Below are 26,026 nucleotides of genomic sequence, written 5' to 3' on the forward strand. Positions count from 1 at the left end.
CGGGTGTTTATTAGATTACAGAGATTTCGGATCTCTCTTAACTCTAAGTTAATTTTAGTTTAGGAAAAATCAGCTCGGGTGACCCCTGTTCATCCTCAGGGTCAGTTTGCTGCTTTATGGGCTGCCCTGAGACCCTCCCTCCACAGTGGCTCCCCTGGCCTTTAAACTCTAGGTGGGGAGGGCCATTCCCACTAGCTGGGGGTGGATCCTCCTTGCCAATAACCTTCAAGACCAGAAGGAGCTGCTTCTTAACAACCATCATGGGACACGGAGTGTCTAGCTTCAAACCCAGCCTCCCCTACTCTAGCTGTGTGTCCTTGGGCAAGCTGCATGACCACTCTGAGCCTCAGTTTCCTCCCCGAGGAGTAAGTGAACTCATTCAAGTCAAAAGTCAGGCATGATGCAGGTACTACTACTATACATTTACTAGCTAAGATTTGTGGATAGGGAAAGGAAAGGAGCTGGGGAGGAGGCGGGGGTGGGGGCGATTCAGAGAGGAGGAGCTGGCGGCCTTGTCTGGAGACCAGGGTTCCAGGGAGAGATAGGGGTGAGGGTCAGGGAAGAGGAACTCAGCCCTGCAGACTGCAGTTCACGGAGGGTGGCAGGCTCCTCAGGCTCTAGGGGATGCAAACCCCCTCCCATTCTTTTTTCCGGCAGGCTCCAGCCCCTGGCAGAGTCCTGCAGCCCTGCCTTTTCTCAATGAAGGAACGACTGGGAGGCGATCAGACAGGCAGCTTCTGTGGCTCTTTAATATCCTCCGGGCCCATCCAACTACCCCACCCACCCACTCCCACTCCCACCGCCTTTAATGGGAGCGGGGGGCCGGGGGCACCCTCCCCCAGCCCAAGAACTAAGGCACCAGGTAGCTGCAGCAGGCCGGCCCAGACACAGAGCCACACACACAGATGGAGGACACACTGACCGCGGACGCAGACAAGCAAGGCGCGAAGAGGGGCAGGGGCGGGGATCAGGCCGCCGCGGGGCTCCCACAGGCTCTGGGCCCGTCCTGAAGGCCGTGGGAGGCGCAGACAATCCCCGAACGGGACCGGTCGAGAGGCCGAGGGGCGCCACGGCGGGGCAGGATCCTCACTTGCTGCCTTTGCGGGACAGACACCGCGGGAGGCAAGAGAAAGTCTGCTTGACGCGCGCCAGCAGCGGCAGCGGCCGGTGGGCTTCCCGGGGCGACCGCGGCACCAGGCGCTGCAAGGTCCCCTCCGAGGCCGAGGAGCTGGGCGCGGGGGAAGAGGCCGCGCTCGCAGAGCCCTGCCGGCAGCGCGCGCACATCGGCAGCAGCGCGCGCACCTCCTCCTCGTCGCGGAAAGGGCTCTCCCCGAAGCGCTCCTCCAGCTGCCGGCGAAGCTGGGGTGGGGTGGAGTCGGGGTCGGTGCCGGGCCGCCGGCTCGGTCCCCTCCCCAATCCTCAGAGCTTCCGCTCTTCTTCGAGCTTCCCACACCTCGCTAAGCCCCTCCCGTCCTGACCATCCTCTTAGCGTCTCTTTTGCGTCCCCATCCCCCTAACTGAGCCCCTCTCCCTCCGAATCCCTCCCCTCTCCCTGAATCCCCTTCCCCTTTGACACTCCATCTTCCAGACCTACTAAAGTGAGCCCCCCACCTGCACAGTGGGGACCACATTAACCCCTCCCCACACTGCCCAACAACTACTCAAGCAGGCCCTCTTGCCTGCCTGCCTCTTTCCTAATGCAGCCTTGCAGACAAGTCTCTGGGCAGCAGCCTGCCTTCCTGCACTGACTGCTTCTCTCTCTCATCTCTTGTTTGCGGGTGGGGGAGGGTGCGGCTCAGTCCCCGACATCTCCATGTGCCATCTGCCCAGTGGGCATAAGAGAAGGAACTGCTTTGGCCTCATCAAGGACCCAGGGGTGGAATAAGGACTGGACATGTCTCCCCAGGGGAGCCAAATGTTCAAATGCCTTCAGGCTCCAGGTAGGCAGAGCAGGCAATGCTGGAACCTAGCCAGATTGAAGGGTCCATAATCAGGCCCACGGGCATTCAAATCCTAAGTTAAAAAGGAAAAGAAAACACCTGGCCGTCCAACCTAGGGGCTAGGTTAGCTCAAGAGCCACGAGTTCAAGACCCCAGAAAAATCTTCTGCCAGGTCTGAAGCACAGGCTAAATTCTTTCCAATCAGTGCTCAGCTCAAGTAAGAAGAGTTTCCCACCCCTGCCCCTGCCCCTACCTTCAGGGAACTGCCCCAGCCAAACTCTTCAAGCTGCTGCCTAAAGCCTGGGTTGGGGTTGGCGATGGGCCGCGTGGCCTTGATGGCTTCAAGCACGTCCCGCCAGCTCAGTCCTGTCACAGTCATCACATATGCCGTCACGATGGTGGTGCTTCGGGAGACGCCTGCAAAGCTGGGACATCCCACCCCAAGGCTTCAGGTAAGGCCCAATCTCCTCCGTGTCCTCCAGGCACCCCATCCCCACTTCAGCTCTCCCACCCTTGCCTCCTGAGCTCCAACCACAAGGAAACTGCCAGGACCTGTCTTCCCACATCAGGCCTTTGTCTATGCTGTTCCCTCTGCCTGGCATTCACCCACATCAAAGGCCTGAGTGAAACATCACTTCACTCAATCATTCAGTACACGTTTCCTGATCATCTGTGATTTTTCAGGTACTGGGGATATAGTGGCGAATAAAACAGACGTGGTCTCTGCCGTCCTGGGGCTTACAATGTGGTTGGGAGAGACAGACACTAACAAGGGAAACAATTTCAGGTGGTGGTAACTGCTTCGAAGATGAGCCCAGTGGCTAGGAGATTGTATAAGAAGAGGTATTAACCTAGTGGAAGGGACGCGGAGGATTAGGGAAGGGGTTCGCAAGGAAGTGACGTCAAGCTGAATCCTGAAAGACGGGTAAGGATTGTCAAGAATGTTCTGGGCAGTGTACAAAGACCATGTGGGTGGGATCCTGGTGGACTTGAAGAATGGGGAGATGGCCAGCACAGCTGGAGCAAGGAAAGGAGGAAGAGAAGGGGAGAGGCAGGCTGGAGGAGCCGTCCCTATGGCTGGGGCTCAGGCAGAGCTACCCTGAGCCAGGCGTAGTGAGAAGTTATGGAATGAATGAAATCAACAGGACCAGGGGCCCCTGGGAAAACTCAGGGGTCCCATCTCCCCGCCTGGGGCTCCTCACTGCCCTGTACTACTGCCTCAAAGGCTAGAGGGGAGGAGAAGGAGCTGGAACTACTGAAGGATGCTGGGCTACCTGCCTGACCTCACCTATTCCTCCCAATAGCTCGCCAGGTCAACATTCTTTTTTCCCATTTTACAGATGAGAAAATTGAGTCTCAGGGAGAAATAGCTATCTGGCCATGGCCATACAGCTGGTAATAGACAGAGCCTTGATCTGAGTCCTCCATCAGCCTGTCAGACGAATGGTGGACTGTCAGGCATTGTGACAGGCTGGAGAAGATCCATCGCAGGCTCTGCATTCCCCACAGGATGAGGGCATGTTCAGGATGGAGGAAGGCCACTCACTTCCCCTCCCCCCACTCCCCTCTTAACTCACCAGTGCACAAGGCAGTTTCCCCCATTGAGGCGGCAACAGTGGATGAAGTTGATACATTCTTTGAAGTGCTTTTTGCTAGAAAAGAAAGCAATAAGGTACAGAGCACTGGCCGGGGGGACAGGTCTTCTAGGAGTTGTCCCCCTCCCCACTTCTGGGATGGCAAGAAACAGAGCCCTGGATCCTCAGGTCAGCCAGCACGTGCAGTGACTAGGGGCTGATACTGTAGTACTGGTGGAGGTGTGTGTGAAGCAATAATGGTGGCGTTTCAGGAGGTGAGAGAGGCCAATGATGGCAAATCCCACCACAGAGGCAGGAGCACCTCTTCAATGGGTCCTGTGGATCCTATTTTCATGGAGGGTTTATCTTGACCTTTCAAGGAATGGGTGTGAGGAGTCCCACTCCTCTGGGGTCTGCAAACAGAGCACCTGGGGACAATAATGGTCAACAACAGGGTTGGGAGCAAGAGTCCCAAGGGGCAGGAGTGTCTGGCTGGGTCCCTCCCAGGCTGGGGTGTGCTACTGCTAATAACATAAACCAAAATCCTGCTTTCTGAGCCCTCATCACACGCCAGGCCCTGTCCTAGATCCTCAACCTGTGCTATCTGATCTTTGACAGCCTCCTTGGTGCTGATGGCCCCAACCCCTCACACACCCATTTTCTCTCTCAGAGAGGGGAAGTGATTTGTCCAAGGTCAAACAGCAAGTAAATGGCAGAGCCTGGCCTGAACCCAGATGCCTTAACTCCAAGGCCAGGAACAGGCTGAGCCTGACCCTTTCAAATCCACTGGGGCGTCTGAGCCTGAGGGACAGGGTGTTTTCTCCATTTCATAGCCAAAGAGACTGAGCTCTGGGAGGTTAGGGCTTGGCCAGCGGCATAGGCAAGGGTGTGGCTGAGACAGAGTCCAGGTGGTCTGGGAGAACACCTGTGCTGGGGTCTCCAGGACAGCTTTGTGGCCTGAGTCCTCTCTGTCCTCCCTCAGACCACCTCCCACCCTCCCTCTTCCCACCACATGAAGCAGCTGTCTGTCCATCTGTCAGCCCATCCAGAGGAACTTACATGGGTACCTCAGGGGCGTCGGCCACTGAGATGCGAAGGTAGGTTATGTCCTGCAAGTACAAAACACACATGGGCAGCCTGCACCCCAACCCCAGCCTGGGCCTCCCAAGCACCTCGCAACCTTAGGCCAGTTCCTGCCCCTCTCTGGGCCACTGTTATTGTCTCTGTCCAAAGAGGGTAGACACCTCCTCTGAGGGCCTCCCAGGTCTGACCATCTGTGGTTCCAGAACCTTCTGAGAAGATGCTATCCTAACCCCATAGCTGACTTGGGCACAAAGACTTGCCAAAAAGGATTCAGGGACCTTTTATTTAAGAGCTGGGAAAGGGCCACTTAACTTGACTCCCCTCCATAAAAGGATTACAAAATTACACAGTAAGAAGGGCAAAGCAGATTTTATTCTCTTGAAAACAAACAAGAAATATGAAGATTAGTTTTAGTTCATGAATTGTGGTTATAAAACTCTGTGCTAATTATTAAAATAATCAAGGAATGAATTGTCAGGAATTTCTCCAACAAACTTGCTACCACAGCTTTCACTCCACGCCTAACCTTCACACAAGATCTTAAAGATGAGTCCTGCCCACATTCCAAGAATCACTTTTCTCAGGGACCTCTCTCAGTCCTTTGATATTCAAATGGCTCTTTTCAAGGGACTGGCGCACCTCCAGCCAGTGACTAAGTGACCGCCTGGCTAGGTCCTCATCTGTTAGTGGCTTTGTGTGAGATTCCAGCCCTTCTCTGTAACTCACTCTCCCCAAGGTCACATGAGCCTGCATCTTTTGCAAGCCTGCATCTTTTGCAAGGTTCGCAAATTCGCTTTGCAACACATTTGGCCTTGGATTTGCAGGGCATTATCAAACCCTGACTGGTAAATTCACTGATGGATGGGGAGGCAGAAGAGGGCAGGGCTGCCGGAGCAGGGACTCATTTTGCCAGTAGTCATTTCATTAGTAAATATAGTCATGCCTAGACAACCTTCCCCAGGCACTCTAGTGACTTGCATACTCCAAATACTCCAAAACAAGCCTGCTCTATAAAGCAAAATCAGACTCCATTGACCTGGAAATTTCTTCTAGTGTCTCTGTGACACTGAGAACCACAGATTATTGGAGGTAGCTCTTAGAGACCATCAAATACGACACAAGGGGAAACTAAGGCCCAGAGAGGGCGAGGACCCTGCCCAAGGGCACACAGCAAAGCTGTGACAGAACCCGGTCTGGATCTCAGATCTCCAGAGTCCCTTCCCACCCACAGTTCTCTCCCGTCGATGGGTGAGCCAGACTCTAACAGATAAAGAGGAAGGGGCTCTGTTTATCGATTGAGAATATGATTAACTTTGTTATTATGTCAGCTATAATTTGTTGAGCGCCTATTTTGTGGCTCTCAACAACCCAGTGAGGTAGGTACTGTTATAAAATTCCCCTTTTACGGATCAGGCAACTGAGGTCTAGAGAAGTGAAGTCCTGTGCCCAAGGTTACAGACAGAATGTGGTGAAGATGTGAACTCAGAGCTCCTGACTCCAGCACATGTGGTCTGGATTTCCTACTTCCCTACTCTAGGTCATAACAGCCTCACCCCGTCTTTTCCAGGATTCGATAATACCAGCTCCAACCCTCCCCGTGGGGGCCAGCTGTACAGTGTGCAAAGCATCTTTACCATATCACAGTCCCCTGGGGGCAGATAGGGCTGAGGGATCAGAGGCCCAGACAGGTGAAATCATAGCCCCAGGTCACAAGCGAGACACAGAGCCCAGAAACATCTATGTGGAGTCATCTATTCAGTTGGACAACGGGAAGCCCCTGTGGGAGACTTTTTAAGGTTTAGTGTGAGGCCTCTGGAGCCAGATGGCCTGTGTTCAAATTCCAGCTCCTTAGCTTCCTGGATGTGTGACCTCAGGCAGGTTACTTTACCTCTCTGGTCCTCAGTTGCCAAAGAGGGAGCAAATAGGGATGCTAATGTAAAACAGGCCAGTTTTTAAGCAAATGAGTTAGCATATGGGTCAGGAAGGCCTGTGTGCCAGTAGAGGATCTGGCACGTTGTAGGTACTTGATAAATGGGTGCTGTGGGGGTCTGAAACCCCCCTTCCCACCCATGTGCAGCTCTGGGATGCGGGTAAGGCTTACCTGCAGCAGAGGCTGGGGTGACTCGTGGATGGAGATGATGTGTGTGATCTTATTCCGGCCTAGCTGATCCGTGTCTTTGGCGTCTGAAAGAAACAAGGATGCTTGAGCCAATATGGCAGGTGTGACCTATATATTCCGATGGCCAAGTGAGGCGGGAGCTCACTGCCCCACTCTCCTACTCAGCCCGCCCTCTCCACCTTGGCCCACCCTCTGCCGGCTCCCTGCTCCTTCACCACCTCTTGCTCCCAGCATGACAGGTCCTGTCACACCCCTAAGCTTCAGTCTCTCCACTGGGGCACCCACAGGTAACAGCCCAGCACCTCCCCAGCCTTGCCCCTGCTGTTCTTTCCATTGCAAACACCCTTCTGTGGCATATCCTTCACCAGGCAATTCTTCTAGGAATCTTGACTACAGAAGGGTTAACTCACACAGAAAGCTGTGTGTAGAAGATGGTTCTCTGCACTGCTGCTTATGACTGTCAACACATCAGAAACAGTTAAAAATGGGAACTGGGCTTCCCTGGTGGTGCAGTGGTTAAGGATCCGCCTGCCAATGCAGGGGACACGGGTTCGAGCCCTAGTCCGGGAAGATTCCGCATGCCATGGAGCAACTAAGCCCGTGTGCCACAACTACTGAGGCTGCGCTCTAGAGCCTGCGAGCCACAACTACTGAGCTCGCGTGCTACAACTACTTAAGCCCGTGCGCCTAGAGCCCGTGCTCCACAACAAGAGGAGCCACGGCCATGAGAAGCCTGCGCACCACAATGAAGAGTGGCTCCCGCTCGCCGCAACTAGAGAAAAGCCTGCGTGTAGCAACGAAGACCCAATGCAGCAACCACAAGGGGACTGGATAAATAATGGTATATTCATACTTGAATACTGTGCAGCCACTAACAAGATCTCTGTGTGCTGATATGCAAGGAAGCCCACAATATATTATTAAATGGGAAACACAGGTTACAGAACAGCATGCAGAATAGGCCCCCATTTTTGTTTTAAATATTATATCTATATGTACAAAGATACATGAAAACAACCCAGGGATATACCTCCCACAGCTATCAGTAGCCATCTCTAGGGGCTGGATTTCCAGTGCATGCAGACCTTTTATAATCGAAGTAAATAACACTCGATCTCCACATGCCCACTTCCTCGTTCACCACATTTACTGAGTGTTTACCATGTGCAGCCTTGGCTGGGCATGGCATTGTGGGGTCAAGTTCATGGCTCCTGCCCTCATGGGCCTACACACTTAAAGGGGATTCAGACCTTACTTACCAAATATTCAGAAGTCGGTGTGGTGTGAGCTGCTGAGGGAGCTCCCGGGGAGGAAGGCACCAGGGTTTAGGAAAGTGGGGCCCCTAAGCCCAGAGTGAGACAGGAGTGGATGGGGAAAGCTCTGCCCCAGTGCCGATGCCCCTCCCTCCCTAAAGCTTTCTCTGACTCCACAGATGGAAGTGACTTTTCCTGCCTTGGGTCTCCCAAGCTCCGGACCGGCCTTTCTCTTAGCCCAGGCCTGGGACAGGCGGAGTGCTGTGGCCTTGGGACGGAGCGGGCAGTGCTCACCGGTGAAGTTTCTGATGTAGAGTCCAGTCTCTAGAGACCTCTCCTCTGAGGAGGAGGTTGTGCCAGGAAGCCTTCCCAGCTTCCCAGCTAGAAGCAACACCTCCAAACAGACCTCAACCCAGAACCTCAGGGCTGGCAAAATCCTTAGAGGCGGGGGTGGGCCTTGTGCTGTGCGAGAGGCTGAGGCTCAGAGCAGGTACAGCCTTGCCCAGTGTCCAGTGTTCTGAGCCCTGTGTACTGGGGACGCTCCTCCACCCACGTCCCCCTTAGTCTTCATGAGTTCTTTCCTCCTCCCAGCCTGGCATCGCTTCCCTGCCCCCGGCCCCATTCCTGAGCATGTCCAGGGTGTGTGGGCCGGAGCATGAATGGTGGACACAGGCCTGGGACAGGGAGTGTGCCATGGCCTTGGGACAGAGTGGGCGGTGCTCACCAATGAAGTTTCCGAGGTAGAGTCCAGGAAGTACCTACAGGAGAGACAGGCCGGGGTCAGCCGGGTAGGGGTGCATGCAGCCCCTCTCAGTCCCATGAAGGGCGTCTGGCCCTCAGGACTCAGGGAGCGATCACCCCCGTCTTGTGGGCCTGGATGCTCTATGAATGATGTCTGGGGAGGGCAGCAGGGGGGCATCAAGGGAGGCCAGCCTGGGTAGTGGGAGAGGAAAGAGGAAAGAGGGGCACAAAGACCTAGGGAAAGAGGGTGGGAGGAGCACAGGGGGGGTGGCAAAGGGAGAGGTGGACTTGCTAAGGTGGGTGATGGGGAATTCTGAGAAGGAGGTGGGAAGGCAGGGACAGATGGGGGTCGTGCCTTGGGGTGGGGGATGGGGAAGGATAGAGAAACAGCATTAGAGAGAGTCCAGGGAGACAGAGACACATGGAGACAGAGAAAGAGACTCAGGAAGAGATAGTCTGGGGGTGACAAGAGTGCCACAGAAAGACACAGCAAGAAATACAGAGTCACAGAAGCTGTCAGAGACAGAGACACAGAGAGGCAGAGTCAGAGAGAGATACCGCCCCAGAGAGACAGACAGAGACGTACGATCTCAGGGTCCCAGGGAGACAGAGAAATAGACACACAGACCGCCAGAGCCAGAAGGTCAGAGGCGGGCGCCCGGCCGGCGCTGGGGCCGGCCAGGTGCGGGCTGCGCCATCCCGGCCCCCTACCTTGGTCATGCCATTCCCCATGATCCCGGGGGCGGGGATCCGGGCGCACCCCCAGCTCGCCACCCGCTGAGCGCAAGGGTCACAGCTAGGGGGCTGGACAAAGCCCCAGTGTGCCGGGCCCGGGGCCCGCGGGACAACGGCAGCTTGTTGGGGCCGCGAGGGGCGTCCACCTCCGGAGGTGGGGGCGGGGCGCTCCCCCCACCCTGGCACCGTCAGGCGCGGGCGGGGCGGGGGCGGAGAGAGCCCCCAGCCGCGGGCTCAGAGACTCCGGATCCCAGCTCCAGCTCTGACCGGCCCTCCCTGCGGGCCCTGGGGCGAAACGCCTAGCTCCTTCGGCCTCGGTTTTCTAGCGGAAACGTGATGGGGGCTGGACTTGGATCTTCAGATTCTGTTTGAGACGAGAAAAGTGGGTAATTCCTTCCCTTTGTACATCTCCCTGCTCCGCCCCCCATGCAGGCATCTTACCAGCCAACCATCCTCCTCCCCCACTCTTGCAGCCAGTCTGTCCTCCCATCCTCCACTCCATCCATTCACTGTTCCGTCTGTCTGGTCACTCATCCAGCCATCCTCCCATCTCTTCCTCCCACATATACTTTGGCCTCTGAGGGTAGTGCCATCTGGGTCAGCTCTGCTGGGACCAGGCATAACTCTGCTTAGGGGCCCCAGTAAATCAGAGGTGCATGTGAGGAGAGGGAGATGAGTGAGGGTTACAGTCACCTGGGTTCCTTGGAGTAAAGGAGACTACGACAGGATGTAGTTAGAGGCAAGAGTCTCAGAAGGTGAGTCTGGAGACCAGGGTTCCAGGCCCTATTCATTCACCTCTGACCTGCTCAGTGACCTTGGGCAAATCCATTTGGGCTCCCAGCTACCCAAACGGTATGTCTAGTGTGCTGCTACTAGGACCGAAGATGGAGAATGTGAAGTAACTGAGAGCACACACCTCCTGTGGGACTGAAATAGAAGCAGCTGAACCAGCTTTACTCCTCTAGCCGTCACCTGCCCCCCTCCATCTGTAGTGGTAAGTGACTGTGGGAGGAATGTGGGTACAGAGAAGGACAGGGTCAGAGGAACCTGTTTGAAATGCAGTGACTGCAGGAAAATAGTGTTTCTTTGGTATGTCTTTCTTCCTCAAATTCACAGTGTACATGGGGCTGCCTGTCTCAGCTCTGTGTCCAAGGTTCTCATATAAACCAAATTATTCAACAAATACTTACTGAGTACCCACTATATAGTAGGCATTAGGGGTGTCCCTAACAGATAAGGTGGCAGTGGTTCCTACCTTTGTTGGCTAACGGTCTAGACCAGCATTGCTCAGTAGGAATACAATGTGAGCCACATGGGTAATCATAAATTCTCTAGTAGACACATTAAAAAAGTAGAAAGAAGCAGGTTGTCATTAATGGTTTTATTTGACCCAGTATAGCCAAAATATTATCATTTCAATGTGTAGTCAATATTTAAACATTATTAATGACACATTTTACATTCTTTTAATTGTATTAAGTCTTTAAAATCCAGTGTGTATTTTATACTTAGAGCACATCTCAATTCAGTTTAGCCACATGTCAAATGCTTAATCGCCATATGTGGCTGGTAGCTCCATACTGGACATCAGGGCTAGGAGGGAAGGCAAACAAAATAGACAAAGCATTTACAAACAGTCACAATTTTCTATGGAGGAAACAAACTGGGGGACAGGAAGAACCTCTGTAAATAGGAGACATTTGGATAAGACCTGACATGTAAGAAGGACACAGCTGTTTAAAGAGTGGAGAGATTTCCAGCAGAAGGAACAGCACAAGCAAAGGCCCTGCGGTGGGAAAGCTTGGTCTTTGGGAAGAGCCAGTAGGAGTGGAGGGGAGGAGGCCAAGGGGAGGTGGTAAGATTGAGGCTAAAGAGGAGAAGAGGCCAAGCATGAAGGACCATGTATGGCCATGAGTGGGGGTTTAGAGTTTCCTTCTCAGTATGATGGAAAGCCAGTAGGAAAATTTAAACAGAGTGGCCATGTCATCTGATTTACATGGATCATATTGGCCCCTAACTGGAGTATAGATTAGAGAGGCAAAGAAGGGAGGCTTTGAGGAGAGATGGTGAGAGATGGCAAGAGATGAGGTGCCCTGGGACAAAGAGGGAGTGGAGAGGCTGGAAAGAAGGGGAGAGATGCAGCATATATTAGTATTTTGGCAGCATAACCGACTTGTAGATAGATTATATGTGGGGAAAAGGAAGGAATTCTAGGATGACTCCCAGTTTTCCTGCCTTGAAAATCGCTATCTGTGCCTCAGAAATAAAATCAGGGTTAGTAATCCATTCAACAAATAATTATTGGGCCCCAGGTTATACATGAAATATTGCACCAAAGATGTACTGTCTGACTTGAGTTTTCCAGAAGGCCCCACCCTATGGATGGCATAAAGAAATGCCGAGAAGGCGGCCTGAAGACCAGTTCCTCATCATGACCCTGGCCTTTGCAGCTCCGTGAACCTGGGCAGGTGACCGAATGCCCCGGGTCTGTTTCCTCATCCATCTGGGGGCAATTACCACATAGCCCTATGTACCTCTACTTGATTTTTGGGGGAATAATCAAAGCACAGGTAGGAAAGAACTCTATCAGGTTAAAAACCCTGGAAAAAAATGTAGTTATTAGATTTAACACATTTAATATCTATATACTGTTCAGCCTTTGAAAGTGTTAGTTGTTACAAAGCCCAAGCCTTAAATGAGTCACGGGAAGTGACAGTTTTTTAAAACCAGTAATATGAAGATGCTAAGATGCAGTTCTCACCTTGGGTTTCCTTGCTTAAAACCATTCAGTGGTTCACCATAGTAGGCAAATTAATGGTCTCCCCGAAGATGTCCATCCTCTAATTCTTGGAAATTGGGATCGTGTTATGTTACATGGCAAGAGGAAATTAAGGCCGCAGATGGAATTGAAGTTGCTAATCAGCTGACCGTGAGTTGGGGAGATTATCCTGGATTGTTTGGGAAGGTCCAGTGTAATCACAAGAATCCTTATAAGTGAAAGAGGAAAGCAGGAGTATAAGAGTCAGAGGGGATGTGATGACAGCAGCAGAGGTCACAGTGCTATGATTTCTGGCTTCGAGGATGGAAGGAGGCCATGAGGAAGGCAAAACAAAGAAACAGACTCTCTCATAGAGCTTCCAGAAGGAACTCGGCCCTGCCAACACTTTCATTTTAGCTTAGTGAGACCCGATTCAGACTCCTGACATCAGGAACTATATGCTAATACATTTGTACTGTTTTAAGTCATTCAGTTTACAGTAATTACAGCAGCAATAGGAACCTAATACACTCACCAGTGCCCTTGGGGAAAAGTCCAGCCTGCTAAGTACGGCACACAAAGCCTTGTGGGACTGGGCTTCTGCCACTGTGACTCTGAGCAAATTTCTTAACTTCTATGGGCCTCAGTTTTACCATCTGTAAAATGGGGAGGAAAAAAACCCCTCTAGGTCTGTAGTGAGATTAAATGCAAGGACATATTTAAAGTACCTACTAGAGAGACTGCACACAGCACATCATCATCATCATCATTTTTGTTGTCATTATTATTATCACGGAGCAATTGACAGGGAGTTAGGAGGCCTGGGTTCTACTCCCCTCGCTAGGACTCTGTTTCTGCATCTGTAAAAAAGGAAACAAACAAAAACATACAGGTTTGGCCGTCTCATCTTTCCTCTCTTCACTCTTTCCTGGTCACTGATCTGCATTCACTTCCTCAAACATGCTTCACTCTGTCTTCCAATTTTGTACATGCTGTTCCCTCTGCCTGGCATGCCCTTCCCATCCCCTTTACCAGATGAACTCCTATTTCCTCCTGGAAGTCTCTGCTGACCCCAATTAGAATTGGTTAGACCTCACTGTTATGCATTCCCAAAACATCCTAAACTTCCTCTATCATAGTAGTGATTTTCTTTTATTACTATGGCTTGTTTTTCATTTAGAAAAAAAAGAAAAACAAATCCAGATAAGAATATTTTGACCTATTTGCTTCAACTGGGTTCTTTAAAAAAAAACCATTTCAAATAAACTTGACATAGTTGAAGTTTCCTCTCCTCTCTCCTCCTCCTTAATTCTCTCCCCACCGGCAACACTATCATGAATTGGGTGTGCATCTTTCCAGTCTGTGTTTTTAAACTTGTAATACCTATATGCCCATAAATATATAGAATATGCTTTTGTATGTGTGTTTATAATTAACACAAATGTAACCTTTAAAAATATTTATCATTCTACAACTTTCTTTTATTGATCCAACAATAGGTTTGGGGGATATCTCCATGTTGATATAGAGCTGGATCATTCATTTTAATCACTGTATAGTATTTTTTTATTAGGGTATATCCCCTTTTATTCATCCATCACCCTACCAATGGACATTTAAATCATTTCTAATATTTTCCACTAATATAAAGAATGCTTTATATTATACGCAAAGAACATCCTTATACATACAACCTATGCACAAGTGTTCAAATTTCTTTAGGGAAGGTTGTCATCTTGCACATTAGCTGTAAAACAAAAGGTAGTCCATGGGTTGTGCAGCTGTATTCAGAGAGCCTATGGGCTGTATATCCAGTAGTTGAATCGACGAGTTGTAAGGTGTGTGCCTTTTCAACTTTATGAGACATTGCCAAATTGCCTTCCAAAGTGTGAATGTAATCATATAAAGATTCCTGTTCCCCAACATGCTCACAGACACTTGGCATGCATATGTGTTTTAATTTTGTCTAGTTGATGTATTTAAAATCATCTCTTATAATTATTTTGATTTATGTATCTCAGTTGCCTATTGGCAATTCAAGTTTTTTTCCGCTGAAAATTCCCTATTTATATATTTTGTTCACTTTTCTTTTGCAGATTGTGGGGGAGAGTCTTTCTTAATGGTTTTCAGGAGTTCTTTGAATGCTTGCCCTTTGTTATATAGGTTGCAGATTTTTACTCCTAGTCTATTGCTTGTCTTTTAATCCAATTTGCAATGTCTTCTGTTACATGGCAGTTTAAGTTTTGAGAGAGTCACAGATCAACTTTTCCCTTATGAGTTATGCTTTATTAAGAAATCCTTCTTCACCATTAAGTCATAAAATTATATATATATGTATGTATGTATATACAGTTGACCCTTGAACAACATGATTTTGAACTAAGCAGGTCCACGTATATGCAGATTTTTTTCAATAAATATGTACTACAGTACTATACAATCGGAGGTTGGTTGAACCCAAGGATGCGGAACCGTCTATAGGGAAGGCCAGCTGTAAAGCTATAGGTGGTTTTTCAACTTCTTGGGGTTGGCACCCCTAACTTCCGCATTGTTCAAGGGTCAGCTGTAGTCCGAAATATTTGTTTGCCATATTTATTCTTTAATCCATTTGAATTAGGTATCTTATTTTTTATTCCTATGGAATGCCAGTTTCTCAGTGCCATTTACTGAGTTCTCCATCCTTTCCCTTCTGATTTATGATGCCACCTCTATGGTACATCAAGTTCACACACACACACACATACACACACACACACACACACACACACACCTGTGTCTGTTTCTAGGATCTCCATTAATATTTGCCTCTCCCTGCACCATAATGTGACTTAATAGGCAGAGAAATATCTCCTTTCCCCAACAAATACACTTTGTTTGTTTTGGTTGTTTTTGCTCTCAAAAATCCTGATTGGATTTGGGAAAATACATGTCTTTATGATATTGAGTCTTCCCACCCACGTGCATGGTATATCCCTCCACTTATTCAGGCCTTCTTTAATGTCCTTCAATAATGTTTTGTAATTTTCTCTATGAGAATATTAACTCCACAATCCTTACTAGTTTTGTTCACTGCTGTATCCTCAGAGTCAAGAATGGGGCAAGACATAGAGTAGATGCTTAATAATAATTTGCTGTTTAATGAATGTCTTGCATATGTTTTGTTAAATACATTCCTACATAACTTACGTTTTGTTGGTATAAAACAACAACAACAACAAAATTTTTTTAATAGTTTCTAGTCAGCTATATAGATATAGGTATAGAGATTCCAGGGCAGTGGAAGGACAGGGAGCCAATACAGGGTGCAATGACGAATAAATTGCCACTTCAGGTTATACGCAGGGGAGAGACAAGATCAGATTTGTGTTTTAAAGGGCTCTTTGCCTGCAGTGCAGAGAATGAATTGGAATGGATAGGGCAAAGTGGGCACAACTAGACAGGAGGCTACTGCAGGCATTGAGGCGAGTCCTAGCATAGTTGGTGCCTAAGAATTAGAGTGACTGGGAGAGATCAGAAGTGACCGATTGGCCAGGTGACCAACTGACCAGGTAACTCAGTGAGGGACCGAGTAAGGAAACTTAGAACCATCGCATTGACCAAAAACTGACAACTTTTCAGACGCAGCGCTATTTAGTTCAGCCGAAGTGCAGCCGGAGGAGACGCTAGGCAGTGAGTGCCCGCGGCTAGCAGCCGGTCTCTGGCCCGGTGTGCCCCAGGGTCGCGGAGGCATGGGGCTGGGAGAGAAAGTAGAGGGGAGTAGAGGGGTCCGGGCCGCAATGACACGCAAGGGCTTCAATCAGCTCGAGACTGCGAGCTGCGCCAAACGGCGTGTCCTTGCCTCAACCAATCAGAGCTGCAGATCCTTCCCTCCGTCGCCTTGGCAACGGGACGCAAACGCTCGAGCGGGACGCGGTGACGGTTTGGGTCGGGCCCTGGGGAATCGTATCATGTCGCGACAGAAGGTAGGGGTGCCCCTTGATCCAGATGTTCCATCATCCCAGAGAGGGAGGGAAATCGCGGAGGGATTCAGAAGTTGTGGGGTCCTCGTGGAGGGATTCCGGTTAGAATGGGAAGAAAATGACGAGTTCAGAGAAAAAACTACAAGTCCCGGCATGCCGCGCAACGCCGGAGTTCCTGCGAGAGTCCAAGAAACCCAGTTTGCTGGCGGGAAATTTATGAAACTCTAGGATTCTAAACTGTACTCAGCGATTTCTGTGACCCCCGGGAAAGCTCAGAATTTCGGATTTCCTGACCTGGAAAAGCTCTTAGAGATCTTTTCACCCCGCGCCCACTTGTGACTCGCTCATCCATCCCTCCATCCATCCACCCCCGAAACGCTAATGTGTTTTTTTCCCAGGCGACCCCAGTGCTGGCCAATGGGGGCACAGAGGTGAATCTGACAAGCCCCTGCCCTCTAGGAGTGCACAGGCCAACTCCCCCATTTCAGAAGTGGGAAAGATTAGACCCAGAGAGAGGAATAGACCCAGAGAGAGGAATGAATTACTCTAGAATCCAGCTCTCCCACCCCAACCTGCTTCTTATCCCGTGTTGCACCTCTGATGAATGGTACCTAAAGAAATAAATTTCTTTATTTCCCTCCCAGAGCATTAAAATGAGTGATTACATTGGGCCCACCTGTGTACTTCAGGATAATCTCTTTGTTTTAAAGTCAGTTGATTCCAAACCTTAATTCCATCTACAACCTTAATTTCCCTTTGCCATGTAATGTAACACGTTCACAGGTTCTAGGGATTAGAACATGGACACATTAAAAAAAATTTTTTTTTAATTAAATTAATTTATTTATTTATTCTTGGCTGCGCTGGATCTTCGTTGCTGCGCGCGAGCTTTTGCAAGCGGGGTCTACTCTTCGTTGCGGTGCGCGGGTTTCTCATTGCCGTGGCTTTTCTTGTTGTAGAGCATGGGCTCTAGGCGTGTCGGCTTCAGTAGTAGTGGCGCACGGGCTTAGTTGCTCTGCTCTGTGGCACGTGGGATCTTCCTGGACCAGGGCTTGAACCTGTGTCCCCTGCATTGGCAGGCGAATTCTTAACCACTGCGCCACCAGGGAAGCCTGAGGACATGGACACATTTTGAGGGAGCATCATTTTGTTTACCACAATATACTATTATCAAATAATTGGAAAATTAAAAATTTACAATAGCATCACAAAATCAAATACCTATGAATAAATCTAATTAAAAACGTTCAAGACTTCTATACTGAAAACTAGAAGACATTGTGGAAAGAAATTGAAGACTTAAATTAATAGAGATAGACCATATTCATGGAATGATGAACTCAATAGTTTATGGTGTCACTTCTTCCCAAAATGATCTGTACATACAATACAATCCCAATAAAAAACCCAACATACTTTTTTTGATAGAATAGCAAAATGATCCTAACATTTTTAAAAATTAATTAATTAATTTTGGGCTGCGTTGGGTCTTCATTGCTGCACGGGGGCTTTCTCTAGTTTGTAGCGAGCGGGGGCTACTCTTCATTGTGGTGTGAGGGCTTCTCATTGCGGTGGCTTCTCTTGTTGCAGAGCATGGGCTCTAGGCGCACGGGCTTCAGTAGTTGTGGCACTTGGGCCCAGCCGCTCCGCGGCATGTGGGATCTTCCTGGACCAGGGCTTGAACCCATGCCCCCTGCATTGGCAGGCAGATTCTTAACCACTGCACCACCAGGGAAGTCTGATCCTAACATTTATACTGAAGTCCAAAGGACCTCAAATTGCGAAGACGATCTTGAAAAACAATAAGTTTGACTTATGCTCCCTGATTTCAAAGATTTACTAGAAAGCTATGGTAATTAAGACAGTGTGGTAGTGACATAAGGGTAGACAAATAAGTCAACAGAACAAAATAAAGTCTAGAGATAGACCTACATATACATAGTCAATTGAATTTTGACAGAAGAGGCAAGGCAATTCAGTGAGGAAAGGGAAGGTTTTTCAAGCAAAGACTCTGGAGCAACTGAATAAACATACATAAACATATGAGAATAGAAAAGATATTATGAAAAAAGATTAGGACACTTGACTAGTTCTGGAGGAATTAGAGGGGCTCTATCCCCTTCCACTGGCTTTTTGAGGGGGAGGATTGTGTGGTAGGCAGAATTCTAAGGTGGCCCCCAAGATTCCCATCCTCGGTGTACACACCTTGTATAATGCCCTCCCTTGAGTGTCAATGGAGCCTCTGAATTTGATGGGATAGTTATTACCATGATTACAATACATTATATAAGACTCTGCCATAGCTGACTTGGAGTGGGGGGAAGGTTGGAAATCAGAAGGACATGCTCCTGTTGGCCTGGAAGAAAAGCAACATCTATGTTGTGAACTGCCTATGGGGGCCACTTCAAAAGGAACTGCAAGTGGCCTCTAGGAGCTGAGAGCAGTCCCAGCCAATGACTAGCAAGTAAACAGGGACCTCAGTCCTACAACCCCAAGTAACAATTCTGCCAACAATCTGGATGATCTTGGAAGAGAACCCCAAGCCCCAGAGGAGAAACACAACTCCAGCCATCACCTTGATTGCAGCCTGCAAGACCTGAGCAGAGGATCCAGCTAAGATGTGCCCAGATCCCTGGTCCAAGGAAACTGTGAGATATAGATTTGCACTGTTTTAAGCCACTAAGTTTGTGGTAATTTGTTATGCAGTGCAGCAGTAGAAAACTAATACAGATGGCACGTCTGTCCAAGGTGCAAAGGTCATCCTGCATCGGACCAATTTCTAGTTCTTTTTTCATATCTGCCTTAGGGATTAGTCTTATCAGGACTGAGGTCGAAACTGTTTTGGACATAGTTGGAGGAGAATAATACCTACCACCCTTTGAGGATTTGGAAGGTCCATTTTGGGTAGAAGGAATTAACATTGCTCTGAGTCCTTGACCCAGCTCCTCCTGGATCATGGGTCTAATCAAACATTCAAGGTTAGAGTAGGTCCACATCCTTCTCACAGAGCCTGCTGAGTTCAGCCCTCAAACTGGGGTTCATGGTTGGACTTTTAGAGCATTGAAAACCGGACGTTCACTATACTGGTCATGCCTGTGGAGTAAGCCTACAGTGAGGTGGACCCTCGGATTCTTGGAGGTTCATTTCAAGGACCAAGTTACTAGGCACATGTTGACTAATAAGAAATTGGCCAGGCTGAACCTTCATGTCATAGCATCTGGGCAGTGTTGAGTCTGAGAGTTTGAGCATTTTAATATCTACATTAAGTTGATTTGGGAAGCAGGTAGATATGCATAAAATTACATCACTTTCCTTTTCTCATTGCAGAATCAAAATTACAAGGGGCATGGACTGCCAAAGGGAAGAGAGCGGTGAGTGGTCCCACCCAATCCAATAAACCCAGAACTAACTTCCTGCTTGCTTGCTGCCTTCCTTCCTTCCCTTTGTCCATCCCTCCCTCCCCACTTCTTTACTTAAATAATGATAATGATAATAAACGATCAGTGAGCACTTACCATGTGCCAGGCCCTGGGCTTGTTACTTTACTTGTATATCTCATCGAATCCTTACCACAATTCTTTGAAATAGATACTACTCTTATGTCCACTTTACCGATGGGGAAGCTGAAGCTCAGGGAGGCTGTTACTTGCTCAAGACCATAGCACCTGTTAGTGGCAGAGCTTGTTGGACTCCATGGCCCATGTTGTGTCTAACTGTGTTTCCTTGCCTCCTTCAACAACCACGTGAAGTTGACTTGATAATGCAAATGTCAACTGCACTCTGAACTTCTGCATCGCTCTGCACCAATAACCTGGTTATAGAACTCAGCACCTCTTTGGATTTCTTAAAAATAATCCACTTGCACAAAGCAGGAGCGAGCAATGCAGACTTTACCGAAGATTTTTGTGCGAATTAGGGGAGGTAGCTTACATTGCACACACCATGGCAAATATTTTAGAATTTTCTATGCCCTATTTCATGATATATTTCTGTTCCTTCTAATGCCCTTCCTGGCTACACCACCTCTGGGGCAGGCATGCATGGCCTCTGACCTTCCTCTCATGCAGCACCCATCTTCTTTGCCTTCTTTGTCTCTGTACTGACTCCTTTCCACCAATTTCAAACCTTTCACTCTTGCATGCACAGTGTTCCACTGTGTTCCAGCTCCTGGCCCTAAACTTACACACCCACTGCCACCTCAACAAAACAAAGAGCACTTCAGTTAACAGGACCCATCCATCTGTTTTATCAAGGCAGATATTGATTAGAAATGCATTTAGCTACAGGAAACCCAACTAATAGTACCTTTAAAAAATTGTATTTCTTTTCCTCATGTAACAAAGCTTCTGTGGGGCTGGTGCAGCGGTTCAACAATGTCAGAGCTAGTGTCTCTGTGATTGCCTTCACATTCTCCTGATGGACACCAAGTGGCTGATACATCTTCAGCCTTCATGTCATGATCAAGATGGGAAACAGGGGGGAGGGCAGACTCAAGCCATCTCTCTCTCAAATCAAAAGAATAAACACTTCCCAGGAACCTACCCTCCTTAGCGGTTTTATGCTTTTATCTTATCGACCCAAATTGTGTCACATGGACACCCCTAGCTGCCCGAGTGGCTAGGAATAAAAGTTGCATAAGTGGCATTATACTGTTATATTCTGCACCCTGCTTTTATCTCACAAAATTATACTTTCAGTATTTATCCATGTTGGTGCATGTAGCTCTGGATACATTTTAACTACTGTATGAGTTCCATTATATACCACAAGTTATTTATCTATCTGCCTTGTGAAAGGCACTTAGGTTGTGTCTTATATTGGTTTCCTCCAGAAGCAGACCCTGAGATAAGGATGTGAGAGCAGATCGTTTATCTGGAAGGTGATTCCAGTAAGCATCGGCCGGGAAGTGGGGAAGTGAGACAGCTAAGGGAGAGAAACCAATAAAAAGTGCATTATTGACAGGTTATTGCTGTGAGCAGGTGGGGCTCCATCCCACCGGGGATTCCTATGAGACAGTGTAGAACATACCGTAGACTTACTCCAACTGAGTGATGAAAGAGCTGGAGGATTTATCCATAAACTTCAGTCATCATTGGTTTTATGCTGTTGGGGGGAGGGCAGTTAACTCCCTGGTACTTCAGATCTACTCCAAGCACTGGCTGAGCACACCAAGGGCTAGAAGAAGACTTCAGGTAAAGAACTGCAGGTGCTGGCAGAGGAAAGCCCTGTGATTTGCACGCACAGGAATGGCAAATGCCCAAGGGATAAGGATGGACCACCAACAGTGTGTGCTGCGGATTACTTCCATAAAAATATTAACAGTTACAGATGAACATCCTTGTATGTATATTGCCGAGTACATATGTAGGGTATCTACCTAGGGTGTAGATCTAGGATAGAATTGCTGGGTGTAAGTATATGCACATTCAACTTACTAAATACTGCCATGTGGTTCTTCAAAGTGCCTTCTACTGGCAGAGGAGGAGTTTCCATTTTAGCACATTGTTGCTAAAACTTGGACTTTTAGATTTTTGCCAGTCTAATGTGTATGAAACAGTAATCGATGGTTTTAATATGCCAAATTTCTCTCCAAAAGTTTATCCAATTTACACTCCCATCAGCACCACTATCATTTCTCCACATTCTCGCAAACACTTGGTATTTGCCTGATTTTAAATATTTTCTCCAATCTGATGGATTTGAACTTGTATTTCTTTATTGTTTTGGATTAGCTTTAAATATTTCACTACTTTAGAACAGTAGTTTTCAAAATTTGACCTCAGGATCCCTTTACAACTTAAAAATCATTGTAGACTGTAATAACTTTTGTTTATGCGGCTTATCAATATTTACCACATTAGAAATTTTAAATGATAAATTTAAAAAATACTTATTTATTAATTCATTTAAAAAGCAATCACGTACTCATTACATGGAAGCATAAATAACATATTTTTATGAACTGTAACTATTTTCTCCCTCCCCCAAATTTACTGAGATGAGTGGTGGTTGTTTTACATTTTTTGTGAGGCTCTTCAATGTCTGGCTTAATAGAAAACATTCAGCTTCTCAAATTTTCTGTATTCAATCTGTTGTGATACGTTGTTTTGCCTGCAGAGTAGGAAGAAAATCTAGCCTCACAAAGATATGTTGTTGAAAGGGGAGGACTTTGTGTACCCCTGAGAGTTGGGGACCTTGAGGAGTACTTGGACCACACGTCAAGAACCACTGCTTTGGGACTTCCCTGGTGGTGCAGTGGTTAAAAATCTGCCTGCCAATGCAGGGGACACGGTTTCCATCTCTGGTCCAGGAAGATTCCACATGCTTTGGAGCAACTAAGCCCGAGTGCCACAACTACTGAGCCTGCGCTCTAGACCCCGTGAGCCACAACTACTGAGCCCACGTGCCACAACTACTGAAGCCCATGCCTAGAGCAGGTGCTTCACAGCAAGAGAAGCCCGCGCATGCCATCAAAGTGTAGCCCCGGCTCGCCACAACTAGGGAAAGCAGCGAAGACCCAACGCAGCCAAAAAATAAATAAATAAATTTATTTAAAAAAAAAAAAAAGAACCACTGCTCTAGGGAATTACAATATGCATCCTTAACTTATCACCATCTACCTTGACTCAATATTATACCACTTTGTGTACAACATAAGAGCCCTAGAACAGCATGCTCTGTTTACTCCCCTCCCATCTTTCGTGCTGCTATTTTTGTCGTATATTTTACTTGTAAATATATTATAAACCCTACAATACGTTCGTTTTTTTTTTTACAATGTAGGTTTTTGTTGTTGTTGTTTTTGTTTTTTTTACTTTTTGGCCACACCACCTGGCACATGGGATCTTAGCTCCCTGACCAGTGATCGAACCCTCACCCCCTGCAGTGGAAGCGTGGAGTGTTAACCACTGGACCGCCAGGGAAGTCCCAGCCCTACAATACATTCTCATTATGTTCACTTTACATAGTTAACTGTTTGTTTTTTTAAATTAAGATATGGAAGAAAGTATTTCAAATTTACTCCACTCTTTATCCCTTCTTATAGGTCTGAATCTCCTTCTGGTATAAGTTTCCTTCTACCTGAAGAACTTTCCTTTAAAATTCTTAAAAGATGATGTCCCTTTGTCTTTAGGCTTGCATTGTCTCTGATGAGAAGTCAGCTGTCCTTTACACTGTCTCCCCACCACCACCCCGGCAGTTACACATACACATACACGCACACACCTGTATGTGTCTTTTTCCCTTGTCTGTTTTTAAGACTCCTCTGGTTTTCAGAAATTTGACTATAGTTTGTTTGCCTTTGTGTGTGTGTGTGTGTGTGTGTGTGTGTGTGTGTTTTGTATTTATTCTGCTTGGAATTAATTGAGCTTCTTGGATCTGTGACTTGATAATTTAGTCAAATTTGGAAATTTTTCAGCCATCATTTTTTTGAAAACTATTTTCTGTCCTATTTGCTCCCATCTCCTTCTGGGATTCCAGTTACATGTATGTTAGGTTGCTTGATATTATCCCATAGGGCACTGAGATTCTGTTCTTCTAAATTTTTTCTTCTCTAATTCAGATTGAATAATTTCTACTGACCTGTCTTCAAATTTATTATCTTAAATTTTTTTCCAGCTTTATTGAGATATAATTGGCATAAAACATTGTATGATTTAAGGTGGACAATGTGATGATTTGATACACATATATATATTGTAAAATGCTTACCACAATAAGGTTAGCTAACACATCCTTCACCTCACATAACTACCATTTTGTTTTTGTTATGGTGAGAACACTTAAGATCTACTTGAGAACACTTAAGGTCTACTTAAGAACACTTAAGATCTACTCTGAGCAACTTTCAAGCCTATCATACAGTATAGTCACCCTGGTGTACATTAGATCCTCAAAACTCATTCCTCTTATAACTGGAAATTTGTACCCTTTGACTAACATTACTATCCTTATTTCTACAATGTCCAATCCCCTGTTGAGCTCATCCTATGAATTTTTAATTTCAGATACTATAATTTTCAGCTCTACATTTTTCCATTTTGGTTCTGTTTTAGACTTTCAGTGTCTTTTCTGCAATAACTCATTATACTGATTAAATGTCATTAAATATATTTAAATAATTAAATATATTTACTCATTATATCCACCTTTTCATGTAAATTCTTTTTTTTTTATCTTTATTGGAGTATAATTGCTTTACAATGGTGTGTTAGTTTCTGCATTATAACAAAGTGAATCAGTTATACATATACATATGTTCCCATATCTCTTCCCTCTTGTGTATCCCTCCCTCCCACCCTCCCTATCCCACCCCTCTAGGTGGTCACAAAGCACGGAGCTGTTCTCCCTGTGCTATGCGCCTGCTTCCCACTAGCTATCTATTTTGCGTTTGGTAGTGGATATATGTCCATGCCTCTCTCTCACTTTGCATGTAAATTCTTTAACACATTTATAATATCTGTTTAAAGTCTTTAATAATTCCAATAATTGGGTCATTTATGAGTTATGTATATATAACAGAACTCTGTAACAAAATATAGAGTTTTTCCTCTTGATCACGCATTAAAATTTTTCTGCTTTATTATTGCATGTCTTCTATTTTTTATATTCCATTCTGGTCATTGTGTATAAAAAGCAGTGAAGACCAAAAAATTACACACACCCACACCCACACCCACATATGTGTATGTGTGCGTGTGTATACAGGCATACATCATTTTATTGTGTTTTGCGTTATTGCAGTTTACAGATATGTCTTTTACAAATTGAAGGTTTGTGGCAACCCTGCATCAACAAAGCCTATGGTGCCATTTTTGCAACAGAATTTGCTCCCTTCGTGTCTGTGTCATGCTTTGGTAATTCTCACAACATTTCAAACTGTTTCATGATTATTATATTTGTTATGATGACCTGTGATCAGCAATCTTTGATGTTACTACTACAACTCACTGAAGGCTCAGATGATGGTTAGCTTTTTTTAGCAATGAAGTATTTTTTAATTAAGATATGTACATTTTTAAAAAGACACGATGCTATTGCACGCTTAATAGACTACAGTATAGTGTAAACATAACTTTTATATGCACTGGGAACATGGGTTGGACCAAAGCTTTAATTACACTGAGTTCACCCCAAGCCCAGCCTCCTGTACTACCATTTTGAGCTTGTTAGTATTTGACCTGGGAGGAGATTGGACTGCAGTTCAGTTTTTTTGTTTGATTTTTGTTGTTGTTGTTGTTTTTGTTTTTGTTTTTTTGCGGTACGCGGGCCTCTCACTGCCGTGGTCTCTCCCATTGCGGAGTAGAGGCTCCGGACGCGCAGGCTCAGCGGCCATGGCTCACGGGCCCAGCCGCTCCGCGGCATGTGGGATCTTCGCGGACCGGGGCACGAACCCGTGTCCCCTGGGTCGGCAGGCGGACTCTCAACCACTGCGCCACCAGGGAAGCCCATTGTTGTTCATTTTTGAATTCAACTCTGGCAGGGCTGCCGGAATGCAAAGACCATGTAAACATGCAGGAGTCTGGGTTTTCTCTCAGCTGTACTGTTTTCTCTACTGTTCCTTTCTTAAGCAAATTTGCCAGAATCCGGTTTTGTTTGGTCTGGTTTTGGAATGGGCCCTTCCAGGTTTTGATGTGTTTTGCCATCCTACATATCGTATAAGCTCAGCTGATTTCTCCCGGTGCCACAGACTCTCTCTTCCACGGCTGGCTTGTTCCTCCACTTGCCCACTCCAGGCCAGGCAGCCAGCCCAGATCTGGAAACGGCTGCATCTCTCTGCTCCCCCCCATGAAGGCCTTGTTTCTCTCTGGAATCAGTTCATCAAGTTTTCTTTTGTCTATTGCTCTCCACTAGCCCCATGGACAA

General features: G+C 47.2%; 1 protein-coding gene across 1 annotated transcript; it reads right to left on the reverse strand.

Moving 5' to 3' along the window:
- Positions 1-815: 815 nt before the first annotated feature.
- DUSP15 (dual specificity phosphatase 15) lies at positions 816-9,498 on the reverse strand. Its single transcript, XM_024743209.1, has 7 exons — positions 9,422-9,498; positions 8,694-8,727; positions 6,699-6,781; positions 4,574-4,623; positions 3,518-3,592; positions 2,194-2,365; positions 816-1,359 (listed from the first exon to the last, which is right to left on the reverse strand). Exons 1-7 carry the CDS (start codon positions 9,440-9,442, stop codon positions 1,087-1,089), a joined length of 708 nt encoding a protein of 235 aa, XP_024598977.1. The 5' UTR covers positions 9,443-9,498; the 3' UTR covers positions 816-1,086.
- Positions 9,499-26,026: the final 16,528 nt, after the last annotated feature.

The sequence above is a fragment of the Neophocaena asiaeorientalis genome, unplaced genomic scaffold, assembly GCF_003031525.2.
Source record: "Neophocaena asiaeorientalis asiaeorientalis breed wild unplaced genomic scaffold, Neophocaena_asiaeorientalis_V1.1 scaffold82, whole genome shotgun sequence".
In the NCBI taxonomy this organism is placed as follows: domain Eukaryota; kingdom Metazoa; phylum Chordata; class Mammalia; order Artiodactyla; family Phocoenidae; genus Neophocaena; species Neophocaena asiaeorientalis.

Coding starts and splice junctions, on each gene's coding strand:
- DUSP15 (XM_024743209.1), bottom strand. CDS start 9,442: ATGGGGAATGGCATGACCAAG. Junction 6,782..8,693: donor CTACCTCGGAAACTTCATTG/GTGAGCACCGCC, acceptor TGTTTCTTTCAG/ACGCCAAAGACACGGATCAG. Junction 1,360..2,193: donor GCTGGGGCAGTTCCCTGAAG/GTAGGGGCAGGG, acceptor ACCCCACCCCAG/CTTCGCCGGCAGCTGGAGGA.